Consider the following 26,276-nt stretch of genomic DNA (forward strand, 5'->3'; position numbering starts at 1 on the left):
GGGGGGGGGGAGAGAGTTAAGGCTTCCTGTCCAGGAACCTAAATTAAATGAGAAGAGAGCTCTCCAAAAAGGGAGGTGACAGTGGTTACTGCAACAGGTTTCCCCATTGAAAGCTTTGCCCCCCCATGTCTCGTTCCAGCGACAACTGCAAAAAAGTTTTGTCCTCCTAACAAAGACAATGATACAACTGTGACAGGGTTTCTAACACTTCACTGCTCCATCCAAAACACCTGTTTTCAGCGCCGTATGTGTCCTGTAGTGATGTTGGGAGGGTCTTGCTATGAAAACACACCCAAAAGTGGCGGATAGCAATGGTGCCCGCAGCTCTAGAAGAGAGCAAAGACTTAACTCTCCACCTGCAAGACACACAAGTATAAACTACTTCTTTCACAGGATGATTTTTATTTTCTCCCAGTGGCCATAGATTCACTTTAAGCATTCCTCGAAAACAAATGGTCAGAAATGGTACTAACCTCATGGGGAATCTCATGCAGCAAGATGGCTGCTGTTGTGAGTATTCCAACCTGCAAAGTAAAACAATGTAAAATGTAATAATCAGGGCAGTTAGAAACGCGGTAAGTTAGTTTCAGTGGTCAGAAACTAACTTACAAATCAACCTAATGTATTTAAACGTCTTTAATGCTAGTTGGTCACACAGGATGAATCCTACTACTGAAAAAACCTTTCTTAAAAAACAATTAGCATGAACATGCATGCTTGTGTTGCAAGTCAATTTTGTTAACGGGGAGGGAGGCAAGAGCAGTTCGGAACCCATCATACCAACCTGGTTCCAGGGGAACACAGTAGCAATGGTTGCAAAGATTCAGCCAGTTAGCTGACTGTTCCCCCTGAAACTAATTGGCTAAAGGAATGTAATGCTACCCAATGGTCGCACCGTCAATCTAGTCAACACCCGTCCATCCTCTCCTTCTCCAATGAGGGCTCACTATCTAGCCACAGAGACACTGATTGGACTGTGGATGGCAGGTAGGCAGAATTTAAACCTACAGTCAAAAAAGCAGTTTGCAACAGATATATTTCAGAGGAGGTATTGATTGGAAGGGAGATGCCTTTCTATACAGCAGGGGTAGGCGAACTCCAGCTCGGTGGTGCAACTACAAATCCTATTAGGCATTGTAAGAATCTCACAGACATAGGCATGACTCTCAGAGGCATATGCATGATGGGATTTGTAGATTCACCACAGCTGGAGGGCCGGAGTTTGCCTAGCCCTGCTATGCACTATGCCATTAAAGTTGTGCAAGGAAATAAGGATCGCAACATGACACAGAATGCTTGCAGCAAGATACAAATTGGAGAGTGGCAGCTATAAGGCAGATGACCTTTAAGCTAGATAAATGTCATGCACTTGGGAGTTAAGAACATGCATGCTGAATACACCTTAGACAGGGTTTCAATGGAGACAACGAAGATGGAAAAGGATCTTGGGGTCCTTATAGACCATAGACTCAGTAATAGCAAGCAGTGCCCAGCTGCAGCTAATAAAGCTAGTAGTATATTATCTTGCATCAAAAGAGGGATTTATCCACGGGATAGAAATATAATTTTGCCCCTTTACAAAATACTGATAAGGCCCCATCCTGAGTACGTGGTGCAACTCTGATCACCAATCCTCAGGAGGGATATCCATAAACTAGAAAAGGTTCACAGAAGGGCAACCAAACTAATAAGGGGGATGGAGGGTCCGAGTTAGCAAGAATGCCAACAATAATTAGGATTGTTCTCCTTAGAGATAGTGCTTAAGAGGTGACATGATCGCAGTTTATAAACTCATCAGTGGGGACTGCGGTATTGGGAACACACTACTTAAACTAAGTACCGCAAGGAAAATGCGAGGGCACAACAAGAAATTGGAAGGGGAGGAGGTATAACCGTAAACTGCGTAAGGGATATTTTACTTTGACAGTGGCTAAATATGTGGAATTCACTTCCACAGAGATAGATATATCTATCTATCTATCTATCTATCTATCTATCTATCTATCTATCTATCAATCATACACACACATACAATATAGGTTGATCCTGATGGACCTGTGTCTTTATTCATTCAACCTCACCTACTATGCAACTATGCATATTGCAACCATCAGCATAGAGCAAAAGGACAAAGATCAGTTATATATCAGCAAAAATACACAATATCAGTTATCCCAAGCTGGAGTCTTTTAAATGTGGACATGTTCTGTTGCTAGTTCTTTTATACATTGAAACTTTTATGCAGTCCATAAAATCAACACTTACCTTTCTACTGACCAGAAAACTGCCTGCCACCGCCATACCGTGTGTGAAATTGTCAACAGTGTTGGCCAAGAGGTTGAGATACCCGCAGACCTGTGATGAACAAGAAGTCAAATTAATAAAGTGTATAAAAGATCTACCGAACATAAACTACACAACAGATTATATAATCACAGCATCCATGCATAAGCCTGTAAAAGGATTATACTAAAGTTAACTTTCTGTTGCAGTTATATTGTTGCATCCTTTAACTCAGGGGTCACTAATTGGTGGACCACTGTCTGGACATGGGCGGAGCGGTGGTTCTCTCTGGACCACCATCTCCAACCTGCCCTGGATTATGGTTGGTTGACAGTGGATACACCAGCCTCCAAGGCTGATGTTTCCACTGCCAGGCATAACCCAGCACAAGCTCCCCCTCTGTTTCAGTCATTGGCTGCTAGGACTGCAGGCTTCCTAGCAACCAATGACGTCAGACAGGGCTGGCTGCTACAACTACAAATGATCTGGGTGGCTGTCACTTGTATTAGCTACTATCGTGCCCCCTCCTCTGCTGTAAAAAAGTTATAAAAAAATAAAAATATGGAAAGAAAAAAAAATAATATCAACCCTGCCGCCCCACCATCTGATTCTAATGAACACTATGCTTGCAAGGCATGCACATGTATTTAAACAGGGGGAAATAAACAGTGTGATGTGTCACAATCAGCACAGTGCCTGTGAACACACACCAGCAGCCGTCCATTGCAGTGCAGCTGCTGGGGTGAATTCAACCTAAACTGAGTGACCGCTTTGTCTGGACCGTGATTCAGACCTCAGCTCGAAAATTGTATTCAACGGACCCCCTTGCATTTTAAATCACTGCCCCGGCTTTAGTCTCCTGGCAGAGGAAGGGTTGGTGTCGGTGGATTTTTGATTAATTCAAAAAGTGTAGTAAAAACAAAAATGACCTTAATATTGCTGCCCACAGAGCTTTGTTCTTTGGCCGCATCCTTCTTGCGCACATCGTGTTTTCCGTTCGTTAAGTTGCCTGAAGCCACTTTCTGAAAAAAGAAATTGAAAAGTAAGTTTCCTACTAAACAAAAGGCACATTTACATGTAGAGCCCCCCAAATCAATCTCTCAATCTCTTATCGTGGCCAATATTCCTCAGTGTCAATAAAAGCTGTCAAGAATCAAAATGTTGGAATTAAAGAGACCATGTGACTAGTTAATTTCAATAACAATCTTCCTATAGTATTATATGTGCATTTAACATATTTCATGTTATTTACCTTGTGTTGACATCCAGAGGCCCCAAAACTCTTGCTGGGTGCTGCCATCTTGGATTTGATGTGAGCAGCCCCGGCAGACTGAGCTGCCACTCAAGTGACATGCTATTTATCCCCTTTCCTTCTCCCTCAGCTGCTCCAAGCTCTGTTCAGATGCCAGTCACAGTTCTAATCGTGACATGTGGGACTCTGTGAGCAATGTGCTCATGCAGAAACTCTAGTTAGGCACAGCCACAAATGCATACTAACCATGCAATTCTTCCCACAGTTCAGTTCTGTGTTTACATCCCAGCTGTCAGATCTTCTGTGCACTGGCCTTGCCTGAGCAGTAGCTTTCCATAAGGTTCTATGGGACTGTTTCCCAAACCTGGAGACACATTTAGGAGATGGCTTCACAGAATTCATTTTTTTGTGCATTCAGGATAAACTTACCAAGGGGAATGCACTCAAACTGGAGAAGACAGAATCTGGAGCAGCTGTGCATAGTCATCAATCAGCTTCTAACTTTCATTTTAAAAGCTTAACTGAAGACGTTAAAGAGGGACGCTGACTGGTTACCATGTACAGCTGCACCCGCTGACTGGTTACCATGTACAGCTGCACCCGATTCTGTCGTCTCCAGATTTAGTAAATTCCTCCCCTGTGTCTTGTGTAAGGACCCCCCCAACCCACTTATACTCATCTTCTTAAGCAGTCTCCTACCTATTCTTTAGATGCAGGCACCACCAAGACACCCAGTGCCAGCGCCTAAAAAAGAGAGGCGAGATCACCCCTCTGACATGTTACAGTGCGTGGACCTAAAGATGTGCTGCATAAATGGAAGGTCACGAGCGCCCCCAAACTTAGAGTCACTAGGTATTCTCTACCAGCTGCAAAGAACAAAAGAGCAGAGGGGGAGAACTGGAGAGATACCAGGAAAACGGGGAGACACATCCAGACCAAAGTGACAGTGAACCATTATTCAGAAATCACTTACTGGAGAGGCGCTCTTCTCTTTTTCTTCATTTTTGTCATTGGAAAAGGTTTTCTCCAGTAAAAGGAAGGCAAGAAACCCAATAATAACCCAAAGGCCGAGGAGCCTTTGCTGCTGGAGAGACTGGGACTTTCCTGCAGAACACAAAAACACTTTATATGTGGTGATACTTTCTGGGTCAACTCAACACTAAAAATCCAGTTTTGAAAAAAGTAACATTATTATTATTATACAGGATTTATTTAGCGCCAGCAGTCTGTGCAGCACGTTACAAAGTAATGGAGACCTTACAGTTCAAATACAATTCAATACAAGAGGGCTACGAGGGCCCAGCTCGTCAGAGCTTACAATCTAAAATTACAACAAAATATGGAATTGAACATTTTCTAGTTCAAACCTCTGAAAGAAGCAAACATCAGCGCTCTGATTCACATCCTGGTTCCACCCACTGGAAGTACTGAGGGTGCCGGCACCGAGCCTGACTCTGCTCCTGCTTCACATTAACTTTAAAAGAAAAGGCTGCACTCCTGTAGTCTACCGAATGTATAAAGGGTTTTAATGACACGTTTCACCCATCGGTATTACTATGACACTATGGAGAGATCTATGAGACTATGCCCAATGGGTGAAACGTGTTAGCGGCAGCCATAGAGAAGATGGGGAAGTGATTGTGACCGATATACAAACCTGAATTTCGATGGGCTACAGGAGTGCAGCTTTTTCTTTTTAAAGTTGATTTCCTAGTCCACTCGTACAGATGTGGTTCTGTACAAGCCTGTATTATATTGTACGGGTAATTGAACAAATCCAAGATTCTCAGCACATGCAACTATCAGAAGTCACTAAGGAATTGGTTCACATAACCAATCTTATCTGTACAATTACTGGATGGATGGCCTGTACATAATGGGAGCTCTGACAGAACTAAATGGCAGCAAGTGATTTTCTCTAATTCAGCCTGCGGGCTGAATGGTCAGCTTAAGTCAGGGGTGGGTTCTGTGTGAGGCAGAAGAACTTATTGCCTACCATATGTCCCTAGCTATGAGATGGAAGCATCAGAGAACAGGCTGCTAGTATCCAGAGGGCAAAGCCAGATGAACAATGCAACCCAGGGAGTATCCTCGGATCTGGTGCATGTCCAGGGGCCCAGCTTCTGCAGTAAACCAGGGGCATAGTGCAATGGTCAAAGCGGTGCACCCGACTGTCACGCTACAAGGAGGATGTACTTGTAGGCAGTTGATGTCTGATGAGGCCTTGCCAATTCAAGCAATGCAAATATGGCAGCTTTAATAGGCGGCTATGACTATTGATTCCTTATCGATGTCAATGGGGGACCAAAGCCGATACCTTGCCTATGGCCCATTCTACCTTACTCCGTATCTACCAGAGGAAGCCTGCAAGTATATAAATGGCTCTAAGCATGGTTTGGGGAAGCAGCAGCAAGGTAGGAAGCGGGTGAGGTGATCCCATTCTGAGATTTTGGGTATGCTAGAACATATATCACATAATCTATATTGGGTGTCGTTATCTCTGCTATGTCACAACACACAACAATGGAAAGAGACATTCTATGGCCTGAACTAGGGAGGCTGCAACATAACACTACGTTGGGAACTAGTCAGAAGGCTGAAGTATTTGAAGTTACCGGTATATAAAGAGCACTGTCTGGTACAGCCAGGTCCACAAATCTGCTGACAGTCATGTACTGCACGTGCACACATTTCAACATACTTGCCTCTTCCAGCTGAAACATGTCAAGCACAGACGTGTACATACAAGCCTCTCCTGTATTCTTGAAATAGCAGTGTACTCTTATTTATTTTAACGTCAAGTTCTAAAGGAAAAACTGTAGTCTAGTAAAAGTTTTTTGCATTTATAGAAATATGATTGGCTTAAAAGGTCAGCCCGCCCCAAAGAGATATTTCAGATTTGGGTGGCTGCTGGAGAGACAAACCACCCAAAAGTTTCCGATACCTCTCAGGGAGATCACTGTGCTAAGTTCCAGGTCTCCACACTTGCTGTGCCCATTATGAGGTGCCCCCACCTCTTCCACCTCTTCCACCTTACATACGATATAACAGAAGTTGAAACGTACAAAGGTGGACAGGAGCATTCCAAAACTAGCAGATGCACAGTGCGAAAATTAAAGCAGGTAGACCTAACTGTTGACATATTCAAGGTTTCAGAAGCTAGGGGGTGACTCGGACCACTAGGTTCCATGTGTGAATAAAATAACACTTTTGTGGGGACAGACCCTTAAAAAGGTGAAATTTATAGAAATCATACATATTATCATCCTATTTGAGCCTTACATTTAGCATTGTCCATACAACCATCGCACTCCTGACCGCTTAATCCAAGAATGAGCAGGTGGGTGCAGTGGTGGTTAACGGATGGCATGTGATGACACCTCTTCCCTGAGGAAGGGGATACTGTGTGTCCCCAAAACGCTGCACTTGTGTGATATGTTGCATTTACGTGAATAAAAAGACGCATCATATCTGTAATTGGAGTGCCGGCGTTCTATTGATATCATTTACCTTTAGCATACTCTGCTTCGTTGCTCAATAAAGCTGCAAGTCAAATGCAGGTCAGGAGAACGTAACTGCACCTCTCAGTGAATTCTGAATGATCTTCAAAGCATCTCAAACTGTTGCCATCAACACAAGCCCAAAGCCTGTCAACACAGGTCCTTAGACTGACAACACTTTGCATACCAAACCAGCCTGGGTGGCAACCATGGCTCCCTCCATAGATACAGCCCAAAGCCTGTCAACACAGGTCCTTGGTCCCCGTTTCATGTTGCATTAACGCGTGCTTTCACCTGGAACGCATCAAAAACATGCATCACGCGTCCGGTGCCTTTACTTTTAATGGCACACCAAACGCAGCCAGGAAAACGCACGGGAAAAAATATGCGGTCCACCTGTAGCAAAATCTGCTACATGAGCTACTTTCCTGGTGTGAATGGGGCCTTAGACTGACAAGACCCCCCTTCTGAGGAAGTCACATGACGAAACGCGTCGAGGAGGGTAGATGCTAAGTTTAGCCATGTAAATAATAAACCAGCCTGGGTGGCAACCATGGCTCCTTCCATGGATACAATTTGAGTGCTGAGCTGCATGGACATACAGGAGGCAAAGATCATTACAGAATCAATAAACGCATAACCAAATTAAATTATGTTAGTTTTTTCCCCCCCATCTGCTTGGGAATTCAACTTTAACCACTTCCCTACCGGCCACTGTTCATAAATGGACAGTAGGTGGAGTGGTTATTCCAAAAACGACATACCTGTACGTCTGCTTTGTGTTTACTGAATATACTATAGTCATGATAAACCGTACCTGTGGTAGCGCTGCAGGTGTACGCCCAAGCCTCCGGCAGAAGGTGCACGAACACGTCGCCCAATAAACCACCAATAGCAAAACTCAACAGCTTCTTGAGCTTTTTGGAACCCTCTGCAAAAGAAACAAACTATGTAAAAACACCCATTACTGGACCAAGAACATTCTGCATTTGACAGTTCATGACCATCCCAGAATTATATTAACATGACGGCGGGCACGTTGTAGGGCATTTGGGAACCAAGTCTCTCTCTCCTCCTCAGTTGTCTCTCATCTGGGAACCAAGTCCCTCTGTCCACCTCAGTTTTCCCTCATCTGGGAACCAAGTCCCTTTCTCATCAGATGTCCCTTATTTTGGTCTGCTGTATAGACCTCTGTTGTGGTTGTTGTATTTAAAGGAGTTGTAAAGTCCCAGCATATATACTCTCACGTTATAACATCGGCATTGTAATAGAAATACACACTAGAGTTGTTTTTGATAATACAATCCAAGCTTACTTGAAAAACCCCTTTTATGTAACGAGTGCTGCCTTCCGTCTGCCCATCACTTTCACCAACTTCCTGGATTCCCAGCGTGCTTTGCATTTCTTTACCTGCTGCTCGATGTAATGCAATCTCTATTTCTCAAGAGTATACACCTCATCATGCATCTCCTTCCAACAAGCAATGAGGATATTACATTGTTCAGACATTGAATGGTAGCTCACACGGCAGGCTCTGGGAGAGTTTTGGCACAAGGAAGTGCATATTCACAGGGCAAAGTGAAATGGTGTGTATTGAGGAAGTACATCCTATGGGCATCTTCAATAATGAAGTTGAAATATGGAAATTCAATATAAAAAAAGATACATATTTACTAGAGGTGCACCGAAATGGAAATGTTAAAACTGAAACGAAACCGAAATAAAAAAAATTGTCCGGCTGAAACCGAAACTGTTTTTTTATTTAATTTTTTTTTCAAATTTGAATATTTTATTTATTTTTATAAAAACTTAAAACATTTTTATATTTATTTATTAATTCATTTTTATTAAATATTTTTATTTTTTACTTTACAGTTACTAAACAGACTCCTGATATTTCCCTTTTAAAATAGAAAAAGAGATTGAGGAAACAAAGTCCTCAATCTCTTTTTCTGTATCGTATCCTCTATACTGAGTGTTCCTGTTTATTCATAACTTGAGAACATGGTGTGTTTACTATAACTATGAATGAACGGGGGGGTGATGTAGATCACTCCCATTCATTCATAATTGAGGATATAGTACACATACCATGTCCTCAATTATCTACAAACACTCACTGATCACTGACTGCTTGTACCCGCTCTTCTCTCTGACACGCTGTCACAGGAGGCTGAGCGAGCGGTGCAGTGAGGAGACCTCAGCCTCCTGTGACAGTGCGGGCTATCTCCGCCCACACACCGCTCTGCTGGACTTTGATAGGAGGCTGAGCGGTGTGGGAGACGCCGGCCGCTCACAGCGCTCTTGTTCCGCAGCGCTCGGCCGGCTGTCACACTTTCTCTCTTCCCCGCTGGGACACATAGCAGCGCCCAGCGGGGAGGAAAGAAAGCAGGGATGCGCCGGAGTATCGGCAGGAAAATGGCACTTTCAGCATTTAGCCAAAAGTGCCATTTTCGGCCGATATGTTTCGGCGGCCGATATATCGGCGCATCCCTAATATTTATTTTAGTTTTTGACCTTAGATACCCTTTAACTGCAAGAAAATGCATGACGAAATGGCAAGGGCCTAGGAAGAAAATTGTGTCCAATTTAAACAGGACTTCTACTCAAATATCTAAAAACTACCAGTCACTGTCAAGTGGTTGACTAAGGGCTTGTTCACACGATGTCCGGATTCTGTCCGGACCAGAACCGTGCGCTCCTGCACCCAAAATGCATCCCAATGTCTCCCTATGTGTTTTATGGGCTACAGTTCTCTCCAGCACAGTCCGAGCCGGTCCGGACAGAAAGAATACTGCATATCACATTTTCTCCGGAAACGGACCGGAAATGCACGGACACGTCAAAAACGCAACAAAAACGCACCGCACTGTAGCTAACATACTGACAGCACCACTCCAAAAAAATTTTTTTTTTTTTTTTTTTAAACTGGAATGCGGTAAAAACACTTCAAAACGCACTGCACGCATAGCACCACGTCTGCAGATCTGGACCAGAAAATGGTGTGAACAAGCCCTAAGCAATGGTGTGAACAAGCAACTTTAGAACCCTAAACAGCTGCATCAGTTGTAAGAATCAAACACCAATCTACCGCCTGGTGGGACCTATAAGAATATAGACAAGTTTTGCTGCTCAAAATCTGAAAGGTGAGCCACATGTTCAGAAAAGTGCAGAAATTCTGCATTGCTGCCAGTTTATTTAAATTGCGCCAATGCATGAGGCACTTGGACACCATCAATGGCACAAAGGTGATTGTAACTAAAGTTTGAGAACTCTGGTCTGTTGACTCTGGGTACCATTATATGAGGTTGTGAGCATAAAAATTTGGCTACCTCATGGGTTATGCGTGCTGGGGTATGTAATAACTCAACAGCTGGAAAGCTGATTTAGGCTTGTTGTTTGGCAGGTCCTGCTGGTAATCATAGATCCCCGGCATCTGGAGGACCACAGATGGCCTGCAGTCTCAAAGGGCATACTGGGACATTAAATCGTTTAGATGCTGGACAGACGCATATCAAATGCTGGAGCCAGGCCTAAAACTGTCAACCTTCTGGTATGCCCCCTGCCCCTAACATTTTTTCCCCATATTCTGATCCTCCTGCAGCTTGATCGTGCGCGATGTTCGCACAAGAGGTCTACATGTTAAATAAGCACGTTCCAAACTAAAGTAGACTTGTGACCGCCGTTGAGCTTAGGCAAGATAAGAATGTCCAAAAATGTAAGTGGGATGAAATGGCACATGAATCTGTTGCCACTTGCTTACATCTGATGTCATTTTGCCCCCCAAAGTCATTGAACCTACTAGATTTACCAGCCAAGCGGCATTCCAAGGCATATATACAAACTGAGCTTACCTTCAGATCTCAAAGTTGTACCGGCTTCAATGGGAATCACTAAAAGGGGGAAGACTCCGCTCAGCCCCACTAGCAGAGAGCCAATCAGAGAGCAGATCCAGGCATCCACAGAGGAGACATTGGCATTGTCACAAGCACGACTTCCTGGGGGACAAGCAGAGCTGAGCTGGAAGCTCAGACACAAAAAGCACAGCCACGCCGCGATCCTGCCCCACATCATCCTGTATCAAGGAAGCAAAGCCGAAAAAGGCTAGTTAGTAAAAAATAATAATAATGATGATGATAATAATAAATAGTAATAATATTAATAAAAAAATTGTAATAAAACAATTAAAAAATAGTAATAGCAATAATAATAAAAGAAGGAAGATGTAGTTCTATCCTCCGATTGGTAGAGAAGTACATTTATAGGCGACTATACACTGGCAAATTTCAGCAGGACTCATTTGGAATAAATTATCTCTCTGATGCTAAAGTGCACCTGTCATGAGTTTTGAGTTCCAAATCCAGAATAAGCAGACTGTAAATAAAAGTATTTTTTTTAATACTTGTTCCGGGTCAGCGATTCAGCATGACAGACCGGGGATCTAGCATTCTTAAAAAGAGAGGTCAGTAATGGCAGCCTACATAATTCTATCACTACTTGTACTTTAATAAGAGAGTGAGAAGTAGAGCTGCAGCTAACGATTATTTTCAAAATCGATTAGTTAGCCGATTATTAAGTTCGATTAATCGGTTAATCGGATAAAAAAATAAAATAGAGAAGGAGCATGACCTAGAATTCTGAGTGCTTCTTAGCTATAGAAATTTTCCAGCTTGCTGGAAGATGTCTTCACTAAACAAAAGGTTTGGATCACTTAGACAGAGTGTGTACCAAACCTTGTCCAAAGAGAGTTTACATGAAGCAGATTTGGAGACTTCCTGTCATTACAGGCGACTGATTTGCACATCTATGCTGTCACTTATAAATGATCCCTCCCTGCTAAAACTATACCCTGGGGCTGCCTAACGTTCTCAACCGTGTATGGTCTAAATCTGGCATACCTTTTTGTCTATTGATCTGTATCTCCTCCTCATACGCCCCTCTGCACCTGCATTGCATCTATTTCCAGCAGAGGAATATAAGCAGTGCATGTGTATTGCCGTCACATGTGTCGCTGTACTAAAACTACAATCCTCATTATGCATTGCGCCAGGTATCCTCTGCACATGGGCCACTTTATTAATTGCAGTGTGAATGGTGAGATTATGAATGGGAGTAACGATTGCTTTAATGACATCGGGCATTGTTTTTGGATTTTATGTGTCAGCGCTGGCATGTTTAATTGTAGTCCATGTCAGGAGTGACCAGCATAGGGCTGCGTTCCCTGTTCCACAGTGGAACCATGCAGAGTGAATGTGGCCACTCGCATAAAGGAAATTGCACCTAAGGAGATTTTAAAAAGCATTTTGCGGAACGTTCTGTCCAATGCTGGCATTATAAGGGACACAGATGAATGGCTATGAAGGCACTGGATATCATTTTTTAGGGTCAGGGCTGCCACCTGATCCCAACTTCAGAGAATCCTTGGGGAAACAAAAACCACACAGGATATAACTACAGACTTTCAAACTTTATTGACTCTATGGGGCTGACTTATAACACTTCCGCCCAGTATACAGCAGAGCAGATGCCATTCACATAACACTACTAGGCAGTGCTGAGGAGTATAGGGATTTCCTATGCTCCTCAATGCCCTCTAGTGGATGTAGCGCCATGCAAACGGCATTCGCCCAGCTATATGCTGGGTGGAAGTTATAAGTCAGCCTCTGTGTGTGTTCAGGCTCAAGATCTTACTAGGTAATGCGATGACAACCCCAGAGCCTGCACCGTTAAGAAACAAGTCAGTAACAGCAGCTGTCATATCCATATCTGGTCCAACAGAAATGATAAACCAGCATTTGGAACATTCCGACAAGATGAATCCCTCTCTTCCTGCTCCTATCTCTTTGGGGGATCCAGTATAGAGATCCTTAGTGTAGCTTTCATTTTCACCATAGCATATAATGAGTAGGTGACCTCAGCACTCCAACTGTGGTGGAACTAAAAATCCCATCATACCCTCTAAGAGTCATGCCTGTGGATGTCAGTCTTGCAATGCCTCCCGGGACTTGTAGTTCACCACAGCGCCGAATTTTCCTAGCATAAAACTTGCATTGGATAATTGAATACAGAACACGGTACTCGGTGCAAACCAGCAGGCCAGAGAACAACTGACAATTAAATGAAAGGAAGAAAAATACACAAAAGAAGTGCCAGCTGTAGATTTCCAGGTACCTTGCTGACCTGGCTTCACAGGTTTTTGCAATCTTTGAAGTAAAGCGAATGAAAAATCTAGTGCAGGAACCCCCCTCCCCTTCTTAATGGCTGCGGAGCATGTTAGGACCTGGGAACTCAAATACCTGACCGCAGGAATCCCGAGAAATGAAAAGAAGCCAGCGGGTCAATGGACCTACCAGTGTTTACTAGAGACAGGAATACCAGCTATGAGTGGACTGACTCAACACATAAAAACGTAGCTTTCATCAGAAGTTTAAAGAGACATTTGTTTAGAAAGCAAACCCTGCTGAAAATGTAGAAGACAAGCCTGTGCGTCAGTCGCTCCCTCTTACCCGGTGCAGCTCTACACAAGACTCATTGAATTGCTGAGCGGTGACAGCAGGAAAGATTCAGGGAGAATATTCACAATCCGGCAAAAGCTAACAAACTTCCAGAGCAGAGGACCACAGGGCAAAATGGTGCAAAGGTTCGATGAGGATGAATGTGAACACTTAGCCTCGGGGAAGGGGAGATCCTGCAGCCTTTGACAAATAGAGCCAGACAAGTCAGGAAACAGAACCCTCCTCTATGGATACACCTTTACTAATCCCGCTCTAGAAATCTCATATTAACGAGCCTCCAGGGGGAAGCTTTTTTCTGCCTAATTATCCTTATGTAACACGTACGTGGTACTTAAAATGGGTAACGTTGCCGGAGAACATTCTTTATACGGCTGGCTCTAACACACCTAACGCCTTTGTGACTGGCAGCAATGACTAACTCCACAGGCAGGCTAGGTCAGACCTTCAAAGCTGAACTTCAGGCAAACCGCTATACGTACAGCTGAAATTACATCAAGCGCTTTCCCTTCCGTTCAGACAGTCTTGTGTTTTATATTTCCCTGCCACGCTGCACAGCTAAGAAAGTTATACCAATACAACCTTCTGTCACTTCCTACCAGGCTATGAAAAAGCATTGTCACCCTGCTGTATTCTCTGCTTAACCGCTTGAAGACCAGGTGTTTACACCCCCCTTCCCATCCAGGCCATTTTTCAGTATTCAGCGCTGCGGTACTTTGACTGACATTTATTCCGTCACGCAACGCTGTACTGAAATGAATTTTATACCATTTTTTGTGGACAGATAGAGCTTTCTTTTGTTGGTATTTAATCACCACGGGGGTTTTTATTTTTTACTATATTTAGGAGAAATTACTGAAATTTTTTTTTTTTAAGTAGTTTTTTTACATTATGTTATAAAACAACTAATATTACTCACTTTTTTTGTAAAATATAAAAGATCGGGTCACGTCGGGTAAATAGACACCAAACATGTCAAGCTTAAAAATTGCGCGCACTCGCAAAAAACTAGCATACCCAAAATTGGCCATAGGCGACGCTTTAAAGGCTTTTACCGCTCATCAGTTTAGTGTCATCAGTGATTGATAGCCCTAAAATTATTGCTCTCACTGCGACGTTCGCGGCAATATGAAACATGTGCGGCGTAATGGGCGCAATCGTCGTTTTTGCAGGTAAGCGCACCTGACGCATGTTTACATGCGTGCATGTAGGGGTGGGGACTGTAAAAAAAAAAAAAATGTTTTTATGTGCAACTTAAAATTTTTTTGGGGGGGAAACTTTTAATTTTTTCCCCCCACTTAACTTTATTGCTATCACAGATTTCTATTCACATTTTCTACTGCCAGGTCACATTTTTTGCTCATTTTGCAATTATCTCTAAAAAGCACCCCCAAATATTCTCTCTGTAGTTCTGGCCAACACTGCACCCCATACATTATTGCACTGGTTATTGCATTGTTTTGCATTGAGAAACGTTATATATTTTTTATCCTTGCTTTTCTACCGGAACAATTTTTGCCAGAACTGCAGCAGACCGTGCACTTTAACACTTATTTTCAGAACATTCATTTGATTTTCTATTAGCTATTGGGGGCCAAAGTGACGCGGCAAAACAAAGGCCCAAGATGGAGTTTTTCATATTTTGTTTTTTTTACGAACAAGTGAAATTCTAACTGTTAATGTGGCCCTTAGTCAGGAAAAATCATTTATTGTAATGTACATGTGCCGTGCCAAGTTTCATCCGTACTTAGACATTTTGTGGTCACGAACATTGTAATGACACGCTGCCTGGTTTCCTCATTGGTCGGGATGCTGGCTCTCAGATTGGCTCTCCTCCCGCAGCGCCTAGCCCAGCCTCCTTTGACAAATCAGGAGAGCGGTGGTGTGGGGGCGGAGACAGCTGTAACAGGAGGCCGGGCCGGCAGTGTGGGGGAGGAGTCAGCTGTAAGAGGAGATCGAGCTCTCCTTCCTTCCTTCACTGTCCAAGGAGTCAGGGATCAGTGATAGCTGAGTGTTTGTACATAATTGAGGACATGGTATGTGTACTATATCCTCAATTATGAATGAATGGGAAGTGATCTACATCCCCTCCTGTTCATTCATGATTGTAGATATAGTAAACATACTGTGTCCTCATGTTATCAATGATCAGGAACACTCAGTATAGAGGATTCCTGTTCACTGATAACAGGGGCTGCAGAAAAAGAGACTGAGGACTCTGTGTCCTCAATCTCTTTTTCTATTTTAAAAAGGGAAATATCAGGAGTCTGTTTAGACCCCCAATATTTCCCTGAAGCCCCCAACAGTAAAGTTAAAAAAAATTAAAATATTTTTAAAAATAAACAAAATATAAAAAATTTAAAAATAAAATATTTTTAAAAATCTGAAAAGGTTAGAAAAAATAAATTGTGGTTTCATTTCAGTTTTGAAAATGTAATTTCGAGCACCTCTCATATATCTATATCTCCATTCATGGGCTGATAAACATCATGTATTTAAATGGAGGAACACCAGAATTTTCAAAAGTTAACCCTTTCAGGGGGGCTACTCCCACGCTGCAAGGGTTAAGTGCTTATTTTAATGGGGGCGCGAACAAAATGTACTCAAATGATCCTCGGTCTCGCATGGCTGCTAGACCGGTCCCCCCAGCATGCCCCTTGGGCTCCGACGGTCTAAAGATCATCATCATGTCTAGCAGGTTTATTAGATGTGAGGACACTAGGGACATACCACAGCCGGAGGATCGGGTGAGTATATCTTCTATAGTCTGTTCCCTAGACCAAAAAGAGCAGTTAAACCTTGGAGTGTGAGGGTAGCCGCAGTGCGAGGGTTACCTTTTGAAAATCCCGGGGTACTTCTATAAATATGTTATATACTTATACAGTTACAAAAACTTTGTTTTGCATGATTCTTTCCTTGATTTCCTAACAATAAAAGAAACCCGTTTCATACATTTGGGTTTGCATTCAAGCAGCAAATTTTAAGCAGCTTTGGAACCAAATGATTGGCCTGGATCATGGCGTCATGGAATGCTCCGAGCAACAATTTTCAGAATTTCGTACGAACGCTTGAACAAAATTCTAAGCACAGCTTATCCCATTTGCCAAGCGCAGCACCCAAGCAACCAATCAGAATTCACTTTGCAGAAGTAGCATCAAGCACAGGTGTATTCTGATTGGCTGTTATAGGTAGTGCACGGCCCCATGCCAAGCCTGCGGGTTTATACGCGTTCTCTCTAATTGAACTACTCGCCACATTCCCTCTTCAAGCCTCGTTCTTCACCCACATCCTTTCCTCACCACTTCCTGCCCACCGACAGCGCTCTACCTGAAAACACCTCTCACCGCTTTCCCCATAACCTCACTCACCATTCTGATCTTATCCCTACACCGGGGGTGGTTAACCTCCACTTTACCTCCTGCGGGACTCTCTGACCTATAATGCCCTGGAAACCTCCAAGAACTGCTGGAGAGCTAAAGCTGGAATCCAGGAAGATATAAAAAAACTTCAATGAATGCAGTTACATAAACAGGTTTACATTTATATTACATTGCAACTAAAGTAAATCATTGAATTTGACTTTGTATTGGCCTTTTGTACTCCCCCTGTACGGTACTACTCAACTGCTATAGGGAGGGGCAGCACTAGCTGGCAATCAGGTATGCAGTGTGCACACTAGCTGACAAAGGAACATGCTGACAGGAGGAAAGAGCACAGTGAGCAGAGAGATGACCTCATCAGTCTGATGCTGCTCCTTTACTATCAGATCACAGGCTGAGGCAGGGAAGGGCCGACCTCGGCAACCCGGCAGGGAAGGGCCGACCTCGGCAACCCGGCAGGGAAGGGCCGACCTCGGCAACCCGGCAGGGAAGGGCCGACCTCGGCAACCCGGCAGGGAAGGGCCGACCTCACGACCCCGGCAGGGAAGGGCCGACCTCACGACCCCGGCAGGGAAGGGCCGACCTCACGACCCCGGCAGGGAAGGGCCGACCTCAGAAGCTTCCTGTATATGAATTTCAATAGCCATTCTCCTGCTTTAAATGGAACCGATGGTGACGTGTACCAACCCGATGCCAGACCTGAAAGGGTGCATGGAGCTGACTACACCTACTGCCTCAGTCGCTGCGCTTGGCTTCACATTGCACTGACCGGAACATCACATGAAATGTTCAAACCCAAAAAAATGTCAGCTGCTCAAATCCACTTAAAACAAGCGAGAGGAAAGTGCACCCGGGAGGAGCAATGCGATGAATAATCCAAAAATCCCCCAGCACTGGATCCAGCCAGTCCGCCATCTAAGCTGCTTCCAACACTGTTGGAACTGTTTAAGGAAATCTTCCCAGACAGCAAAAACATAACCTGATGGGGGTTTTACCCCTTTCTCTTCTCTATATACAAAACTGAAAAAGAAAAAAGTTTCATCCGCCGGTGTGCGCTGTGTTGGTATCAATGCTCCGGCAACAATGCATGGCACTGTAACTTATTTTTCTCCAAACTTTATTGAAATGTCACAAAGTGACAAGTCGTTTGGTTTTATTCATCGCAGTGTGATGTGCATTTCAGCACTGCAATTTTATTCATCGCAGTGTGATGTGCATCTCAGCACTGCAATTTGCTGTGACAAATATGTGTGAGGAGCCCCGTAGACGTCTATGGAGATGCATAGAACATGCGTTCTGATGACCTAGCAACAAGTATTAACACTCCTTGGTTAGTGGTTGTCAGTGTTAGATGGCAATGCATAAAGGAAACGCACACTGACGCATGGCAACACACCGGACTATACTTCTATCCTCGCACACATAGATCTAAATGGGCCCCAAAGGTTACTTGCCCCCCCAATGACCCCAGTACTCCTTATTGTAGTCCCCGGGACAGCTGGGACCTGCAATGCACCCAATGGAGAAGTCAGCCATGGCTGTGCACGGAACCAGCAGAGTACCTGCAAATAAAGTCATGACACAAACTATTGTAAACACTCACAGGCTGCAAGCTGGAGTCACAGACAGTCCTTATTTCATGTTTCTGGGATGGCAGTGCGCTCACCCGAAGTTCCTGTACAAGTGGCAGCAGGGCACGCTGAGACTATTAGTCCCACAGCAGCTTGGGGAGAAGGGGGGCAAAGTCTTCCCTGCACCGGCTCTCACAGGGCCCAGCTTCCCCAGCAGAGACCAACCAAGTACACCATAGAACCCCCCTTACCGCTCTCGGTGGTCCTCTCGGTCCCTGCCATCCCCGTCCTCCTACGCCCAATTCCCCGCCCCTCCGCCGTAGCCACGTGTCACCTCCCCCCGGAACTATTATTAGAGTTCCCGGCGCACGAGGGAGAAGATTTACTGCAGCGCTTCCGCCCAAGAGTCCGTGGGGGAATGTAAATAAAGGGAGGCACATCCGGGGGAGCAGATAGCGGGACCTGGGAGTGACGTCAGCGTAGGAGGATGGAAGTGGGAGGGGTATGCTGGCCCGTACTGGATTCTGCATGTTCCTAACATTATTAACAATTAGGTTGGGGAGGGAAGAAGAGGCTTAATGGGTGACATGATTGTACAGGGAACAGAATTACGGGGGTGCTCTGTCAGCGTTGTGGGGTGAGGGCAGATGAGTGACAGAGCGGTTCAGAGATAGGGGTGCCAGGTGGGGTGACATGGTTGTGCTTGGTAAGGGAAGATGAGTGACGGGTGTACAACTAATGATTATTTTCATAATCAGATGGCCGATTATTCATAATTTTTCATAATTAGATGGCCGATTATTTTTTAGATTAATGGGATACAAAAATAAAATAAATACCATCGTCAATTTAAAAGGAAATACACAAATGGAGTGTTACAAACTTAAAATTAGCTTTAGAATAAAACTGCATGCACACTTTTTTTGCAATCACACGGCATTGCAGTACTGTGCGTTCCAGTGCAGGCGATCACACTGGGTGGGAGGTGCGTTTGGGGTGCCATTGAAATTAATGGCACTGCAATGCACCTCCCGCAGCAGAATTTATAAGGCCGAAAAGTACTTTTTTGTCCCCACCTTTTATAATTTTTGTTTTTAAAATAATTGTATTGTAAGCACATGGGGCTTGAATAGCTTCAGCCAGGGAGTGACGGCTGCCGATGGCAAGATTCTGCAGACGGCAGGTGAATGTAAATACAGCAGGTAGCGGGCTGGTGCAATAGCCAGCCTGCTTTTGACCATTTTTGAAATTGCAATAGCAGGCTGGCTATTGCACCCGCCCGCTGTTTGCTGTGCCCAGCATGGAGGAGAGATCTAGGGGATCCAACCAACTAATCAATAATGAGAATAGTTGACAACTATTCTCATAATCGATTATTATCGATTAGTTGGTTGCAGCCCTAGTGTATAATGTCAGTGGTACAGGGTGAAACAGGATGGTGGGGGCTCATTGTCAGCATCATAGGTTAACTTGGACGTGCTGAATGGCAGAGTGATGAAGTGTCGATGCTGCTGGGTGACGTAAGGCTGCAGGGTGGGGAAAGCTGGGTGATATGAGTATCCTGGGTGACATTGGGGTTCAATGTTATAGGTGACACGAGGGTCCTGGTGACATTGGAGTTCAGTGATATGAGGGTCCTGGGTGACATTGGGGTGCAGTTTTATAAGGTGACATGATGGTCCTAGCTGACAGTGGGGTGCACTGTTAAAAGGTGACATGAGGGTCCTGGATGAAAGTGGGGGCACATTATTTTGTAACTGTGTTTGTGAGGGCATTTGGTGCTCAAAAAGTGGATTTATATCCTTTATGGCTATTGAGTAATATACACTATATTGCCAAAAGTATTGGCACACCCCTCCAAATCATTGCTACTAAATCCTACAAATCCTTGCTACTAAATATTCCCCGGTCACCTGTTAATGGCATTATAACAAAGTGGAAGCAACTGGGAACAACAGCAACTCAGCCAGGAAGTGGTGGGCCATGTAAAATGACAGATCGGGGTCAGCACATGCTGAAGCGCACAGTGCGCAGAAGTTTCCAACTGTCTGCAGAGTCCCTACAGACCTCCAAACTTCGTGTGGCCTTCAGACTGGCACAACAACAGTGCGCAGAGAGCTTCATGGAATGGGTTTCCATGGCCGAGCAGCTGCACCAAGCCGCACATCACCAAGAGCAATGCAAAGCGTCGGATGCCGTGGTGTAAAGCACGCCGCCACTGGACTCTAGAGAAGTGAAGACGTGTTCTCTGGAGTGACGAATCACGCTTCTCTGTCTGGCAATCCGATGGGCGTGTCTGGGTTTGGCGGTTGCCAGGAGAACGGTACATGCCTGACTGCATTGTGCCAAGTGTAAAGTTTGGTGGAGTGGGGATTATGGTGTGGGGGTGTTTCTCAGGGGTTGGGCTTGGTGCCTTAGTTCCAGTGAATTTTTAAGGCATCAGCATACCAAAGAATCTCTCTTTCTCATCTTATAACATTGTTAGGAATGTGAGTGTACTTGGAAAACGCTGTGATGTGATTGATATTGCTGCTGGAAGAGGTCACGTACAGCAGATGTTAAAATGAGCATTGTTACATAGTCATTATGTAACAACCACTGCAGAACTGCAAGCTCAGTCCCTGGATTCCAGAAATAATTCCACTGCTCTGTTCCTGTTCAGGAGATTCTAAATCTTGCCTGTAACTCCATAGTAAGTTTCTCTTCTCTTCCTATTCTGAGATTTGTGTCCTGGACACCAAGTGAGGGGAAATCTTCCTCATGGGGACACAGCAATAAAATCTAGACAGTCGTTCTAAATCTTCCTTACACTACTAGAACAAATTTATTTAAACATAGAGGGGTCACTGTCAGTGCTACTAATACACAGAACTACAGCAGGGATGTGCGGTCAGGGGAGGCAGAGCCTCACTTAGTATTATGCAGGAAAAAGCTGACAGCTTTATCTCCATTCAGAGCGGCTTCTTACAGGTTAAACAGCAGGGAAATCCTCCGAGTTGTGTAACCTGTCATGGACGGAGCGCTGTCTGTTAAAGGAGAACTATGAGGTGAGTGCTTTTCACTCACCTCATAGTTCTAGCCGACCTGTGACAATGAGACTGTCACAGGTCGGCTCAGTAGATCGGGAGGTGAGCGAACACATACCGGCGTTCGCTCACCTCTCGATCCTGTCACGGCTCTCTGCCGTGACGGGAGGGGCTGGATTCTCCCTGATCCGCCAGCGCTGACTGGCGGAACGGACGGGGGAGAGGGCGGGTACAGCTGGCTCTGCCTCTAGATTGGCAGAGCCAGCTGTCAGTCACGCAGCTGGCCGGATCCAGACATAATTGTCGGGATCCGCTTCAGCTGCGGCGTCTCAGTATACCGCAAGCTGCAGCTCGCGCTATACTGAGCTTAGGGTAACAGGAGGACGCTAGTTTGTGTCCTCCCGTTACCCTAAGGAGAACTATGGGGAAAAGCCTTAACCCCATAGTTCTCCTTTAATTACAGATGGAGCTGCATCCAGCTTTTGACAGGTAGTTAGGTTACACAGCAGCGGGCTTCCCCACTGCTTGTGTAACCTAACATAGTGAGGCAAGAGCTGTCACAGCCTCTACTCTGTGTTAGAGGCGTGAGCTCTGTGGATGGCTTGGATCAATGGCAAAGCGCCTTGGTCCAAGCTGTCCAATCAGAAAAAACCCAGTGAGGACATCGATCTTGATGCCTCACCAGTGATGAGCAAGTGAGGGACAGGGAGGCTCCTCCCTTTCTCCTCCCCCCACAGCTTGGTTAATGAGCTGGGGTGGAGCTTTGGCAGGATGGGGCGGAGCTTCAGTGGGCTGGGGGATGCCTCACCCAGCACAGAAGGCATGTCGCTGAACTATAGTATACACTGAGTGGCCAGATTATTATGACCACCTGACGTTTGTAGGCAAATTAGCTATAATTTCGCGCTGAAGTTGCTGGAGGGCCAGACCATTGTAAACAAGGAAGCAGGTTGTTTACCACGACAGTAGAAGTGATTTCTTTCTGAAGATACGGGGAAACAACGCGATTTAACAGCCTGTGAACGTGGGATGATTGTTGGCGCGGAGCCATGGAGCGAGTATCAGCAAAACAGCAGAATTTGTTAAATGTTCAAGAGCAGCTGTTGTTAAAGTGTTTAAAGACTGGACTGTCAGCCGAAAATCTGGGTCTGAACGTGCGAATTGTGGCCGTCAGCGACTAGTCAATGTTAGGGCAGAACGGAGAGTGACAAGACTGGTACAAGACAACAGAAGGACAACAGTGCTGTGTTAGATTCCTCACATCACCTTTCAGCATCTCGTGGAGTCATCTCGTGGCCCAACGAAGTACTGATGGGGTGGTCATAATAATCTGGCCACTCAGTGTATATTCTATCACTCTTCCAGACTCCAAAGCCAGCAGAGTGTTTTTATAAAGGGGTCGGAGAGACTTTTATTTCAGTATATGTCCCCTCCTGCAGAGATTCATCCTTCTATTTGTTCTGGTGGCCACTGTCATCATCGGGAGAGCAAAAGAAGGAAAACTTTTCCGATGGGAATAAATGTTTTGGTGATGGTCACGATTAGATTACCCAGATCTCTCTGTAGCTTAGACACAGTGTTGATTTACTAAAGGAGTAGAACATTTTTACTTTTTAAAGTGAATTTCTACTTATCTTAGTAAATCAGCTGAAACAAAGTAAATATTCCATTTGCAAAGAATACCCACTCATGTGCAAGGACATGGTAAAAACAGTTGGGATGTACCGATACTAGTATCGGTGCCGATACAGGGTATTTGTATTTGCCCAAATACTCCAGATGCCTATCTTGTTACCGGAACTTCCCATATCAGGAAGCTGGGCAGTGAGTGATTACACACCTGCCCGGCTTCCTGTTTGGTCAGGAAGCCAGCTCCATGCTCCCTCGTCACCAGGGAGCATGGAGCTGGCTTCCCGGCCAATCAGGAAGCCTGGGGCGGGTAATGACTCACCCCCCGGCTTCCTAAATGGCCGGGAAGCTGGCTCCATGCTCCCTCATCACCAAGTGACGAGGGAGCATGCAGCTGGCTTCCCGGCCATTCAGGAAGCCGGGGGGCGAGTCAGTACACACCTCCAGGTAAGGCCAATCAGGAAGCCGAGGGGCGGGTAATAACTCGCTGCCCAGCCTCCTGACACCCGACTTCCTTAATGGGACTTCATGTTCAACTCGAACATCCAGCCCATCCCTAGTTTAAGGTAAGAATAATAATAAAAGACACATTATAAAAAACATAAACAAAATAAAAAACATAGTAACACATTAAGATAGATAAAACATACAGGGGGAATTTATCAAAACTGGAGCAGGCAGAATCTGGAGCAGTTGCCTATGGCAACCAATCAGCTACTCACTTCAGTTTGTTTAGTTAAGCTTAGAAATGAAAGAGAGAAGCTGATTGGTTGCCATGCAGATTTTGATAAATTCCCCTCACAGTATGTTTGTATGGTCGGATGCTTTGTTTTTCTTTTTTTTTGTAATCTGGTAAAAAGAAGTGTAATTGGCTGGTTATAAGGGGAGGAGGAGAAGGAGGCCAGTTTTTCATTATTTTTTTTACATTTTGCAAAAACAAAAAAAAAGCAAGAGGGGAGTAGGAGGCGGCATGGAATATTTTTTTTCTTACACCTTGTACATAATAGAGCACAATAGACATGTCAGGAAGGGGCTGCTGACATAGTGTGTGAAATAGACACCCGCTGTCTCCAAACCTTATCGAGGAGAGCTTCTTTGGGGGTCCCTAGCTGACATTAGGGGTCTGAAAGACCCCTGATGCCTCCATAAAGAGGACCTGTCACACCCTATCTGCTATTACATAGGGGGCTTGTTAGCCCCCTATGTGATAGCAATAATGTTAGCGTGTTTCAAAAATGTAAGCAACTTATATAAAAAAAAAATAAAAAGTGCAAAAACATTTTTTTTTAAAGTCCCTCACCCCCCACGTGCACTCACATACATACGCAAACATGCTTGGGTGTGCCTACATACATTTTAATTAAATCTGGGAAACAAAATCAACACAGAGCGCCTCCATAGTGTAAAACTTTTATTTGATGAGTACAACACGCAAGTGAAAAACGTGGCATGGCAGGGGGGGCCTTCTTCGGGACACAGAAGCGATCTGGCGACAGGTAACTTACCAGAATCGCTTCTGTTGTAAAGCCCCGATGCTGGCGACGTACACAGTACGTCGTCAGTCACGAAGGGGTTAAAGTGTCTCCTATGGGAAATTGTGGGTATTGACGTTTTTGTGGCTTCACGGGTCAACGCAAATTTTAGGCTCGACATGTTTGGTATCTATTTACCCGACGTGACCCCGTCTTTTATATTTTACCAAATTAATTGGGTATTATATTATTTTTCTGTGCACCAAATCTAATTTTATCCTAAAATACTGGTTTGATAATCATTTGCACAACATAAAAAATTGTAACTAGCATTTTGTATTCTACAGGGCCTCTGCTTTCAGAACATATATAATTGTTTGGGGGTTTGAAGCTGCTTTCTAGCTAAAAAATCTTATTTTATCATGTGTGTGTGCAAATGTGAGAAATTGCTCTGGACAGCAAGTGGTTAAACCTTCCTCTTTTTCTTAGAACACCTATTCTTTTTTGCCCACCACCCCTGACCTAAACGATCCCACCTTCACCTTCTGTAGATCCGAACTTACTGAGATTCGAGGGCTGCTGCTCTGCTGTATGTTGAAATACAGCATTAAAAGTCTCCCTCTTCCAACTTGAGACTGCCTCATAGAAGTCAAAGGGGCTGTAATGTGCAGGTGTGGCCAGCAGAGGGAGCATTGTGGAGCTGGATGTATACAATAGCAGAACCATGACCATCGGATCTCAGTAAGTACAGATCTGCAGAAGGATGGAATCGTTTAGGTGTTAAGTGCACTTTAGCAGTACAACAGTCCACATCTCCAATTCCCAGGCCACATTAAACAATAATCATACCACGGGTGCAGGCAAAACAGGCACGCCTCCACCTCCAATGCTTGAATTTTTCTTACAAACAAGCCACACTTCCATGGATCTTTTTTTTTTTTTTTACCAGGTCCTACATTCTCTCCACCTTTATGAAGCCACATGGACACCGTGTGCGTCTGGGTCGATTTCCACCTAGCCGGGATGCAACAACGTGCTGCATTCAGGAGGTGTGGTAGAATAGACGACTTATAGCTTTTCCTTGAGAGGGAGTTGTGGTGAAGGAGAAAAAATGCTGGATCTTGTGGGATTTCCATATCGGTAAATTTGCCTAGAAGTGACTTAACTGCGGACCAAAATGGGGTCACTCTGGGGCAAGTCCAGAAGATATGAAGTAAATCTCCTGGAGCTTCTTGACAGCGCCAACAACTGTCAGGTACCGAAGGGTACATCTAGTGAAGGAGTTGTGGGGTCCTGTACCACCGAGTTAGTAGTTTAAATCCGGATTCCTGGACTTTTGTGTGAATGGAGGATTTAAAGGTGAAGTAATGAAGTCTCGCTATTTGAGCAGATGTAAATCTGATCCCCAGATCTCTTTCCCACTTGCAGATGTAAGCTGGGATGTCCTCTGCAATGGCATTCAGTAGGGAATACATGTAGGATACCACATGTCCTAGATTGTCTATATTATCACATTCCGCTTCAAAGGCAGTGAGCGGGCGGGAGAAGTTGGTGGCTTCGGGAAGCGTGTGTAAGAAGTGAGAGAGCTGGATGTTCTTCCAGAAGCCAATGATGGCTGTTTTGGGATCTGTCAGAAGGAGCGTTCTAGTTG

The 26,276-nt window shown here is 44.6% G+C and overlaps 1 protein-coding gene across 1 annotated transcript in view; it reads right to left on the minus strand.

Annotated features, from left to right (window-relative positions):
* The window catches only part of SLC39A13 (solute carrier family 39 member 13), a 25,349-nt gene extending 6,579 nt beyond the window's left edge, over nucleotides 1–18,770 (minus strand). The window contains exons 1-7 of the mRNA XM_018559729.1: nucleotides 18,749–18,770; nucleotides 10,890–11,109; nucleotides 7,848–7,966; nucleotides 4,509–4,634; nucleotides 3,213–3,305; nucleotides 2,266–2,355; nucleotides 474–524 (exon numbers count right to left, since the gene is read on the minus strand). Coding sequence (XP_018415231.1) covers nucleotides 474–524; nucleotides 2,266–2,355; nucleotides 3,213–3,305; nucleotides 4,509–4,634; nucleotides 7,848–7,966; nucleotides 10,890–11,109 — 699 coding nt within the window. The 5' untranslated portion in view covers nucleotides 18,749–18,770. The remainder of the gene's footprint in view (nucleotides 1–473; nucleotides 525–2,265; nucleotides 2,356–3,212; nucleotides 3,306–4,508; nucleotides 4,635–7,847; nucleotides 7,967–10,889; nucleotides 11,110–18,748) is intronic.
* Nucleotides 18,771–26,276: the final 7,506 nt, after the last annotated feature.

This window comes from Nanorana parkeri, unplaced genomic scaffold, assembly GCF_000935625.1.
Source record: "Nanorana parkeri isolate BGI_ZX_2015 unplaced genomic scaffold, ASM93562v1 scaffold414, whole genome shotgun sequence".
In the NCBI taxonomy this organism is placed as follows: Eukaryota; Metazoa; Chordata; class Amphibia; order Anura; family Dicroglossidae; genus Nanorana; species Nanorana parkeri.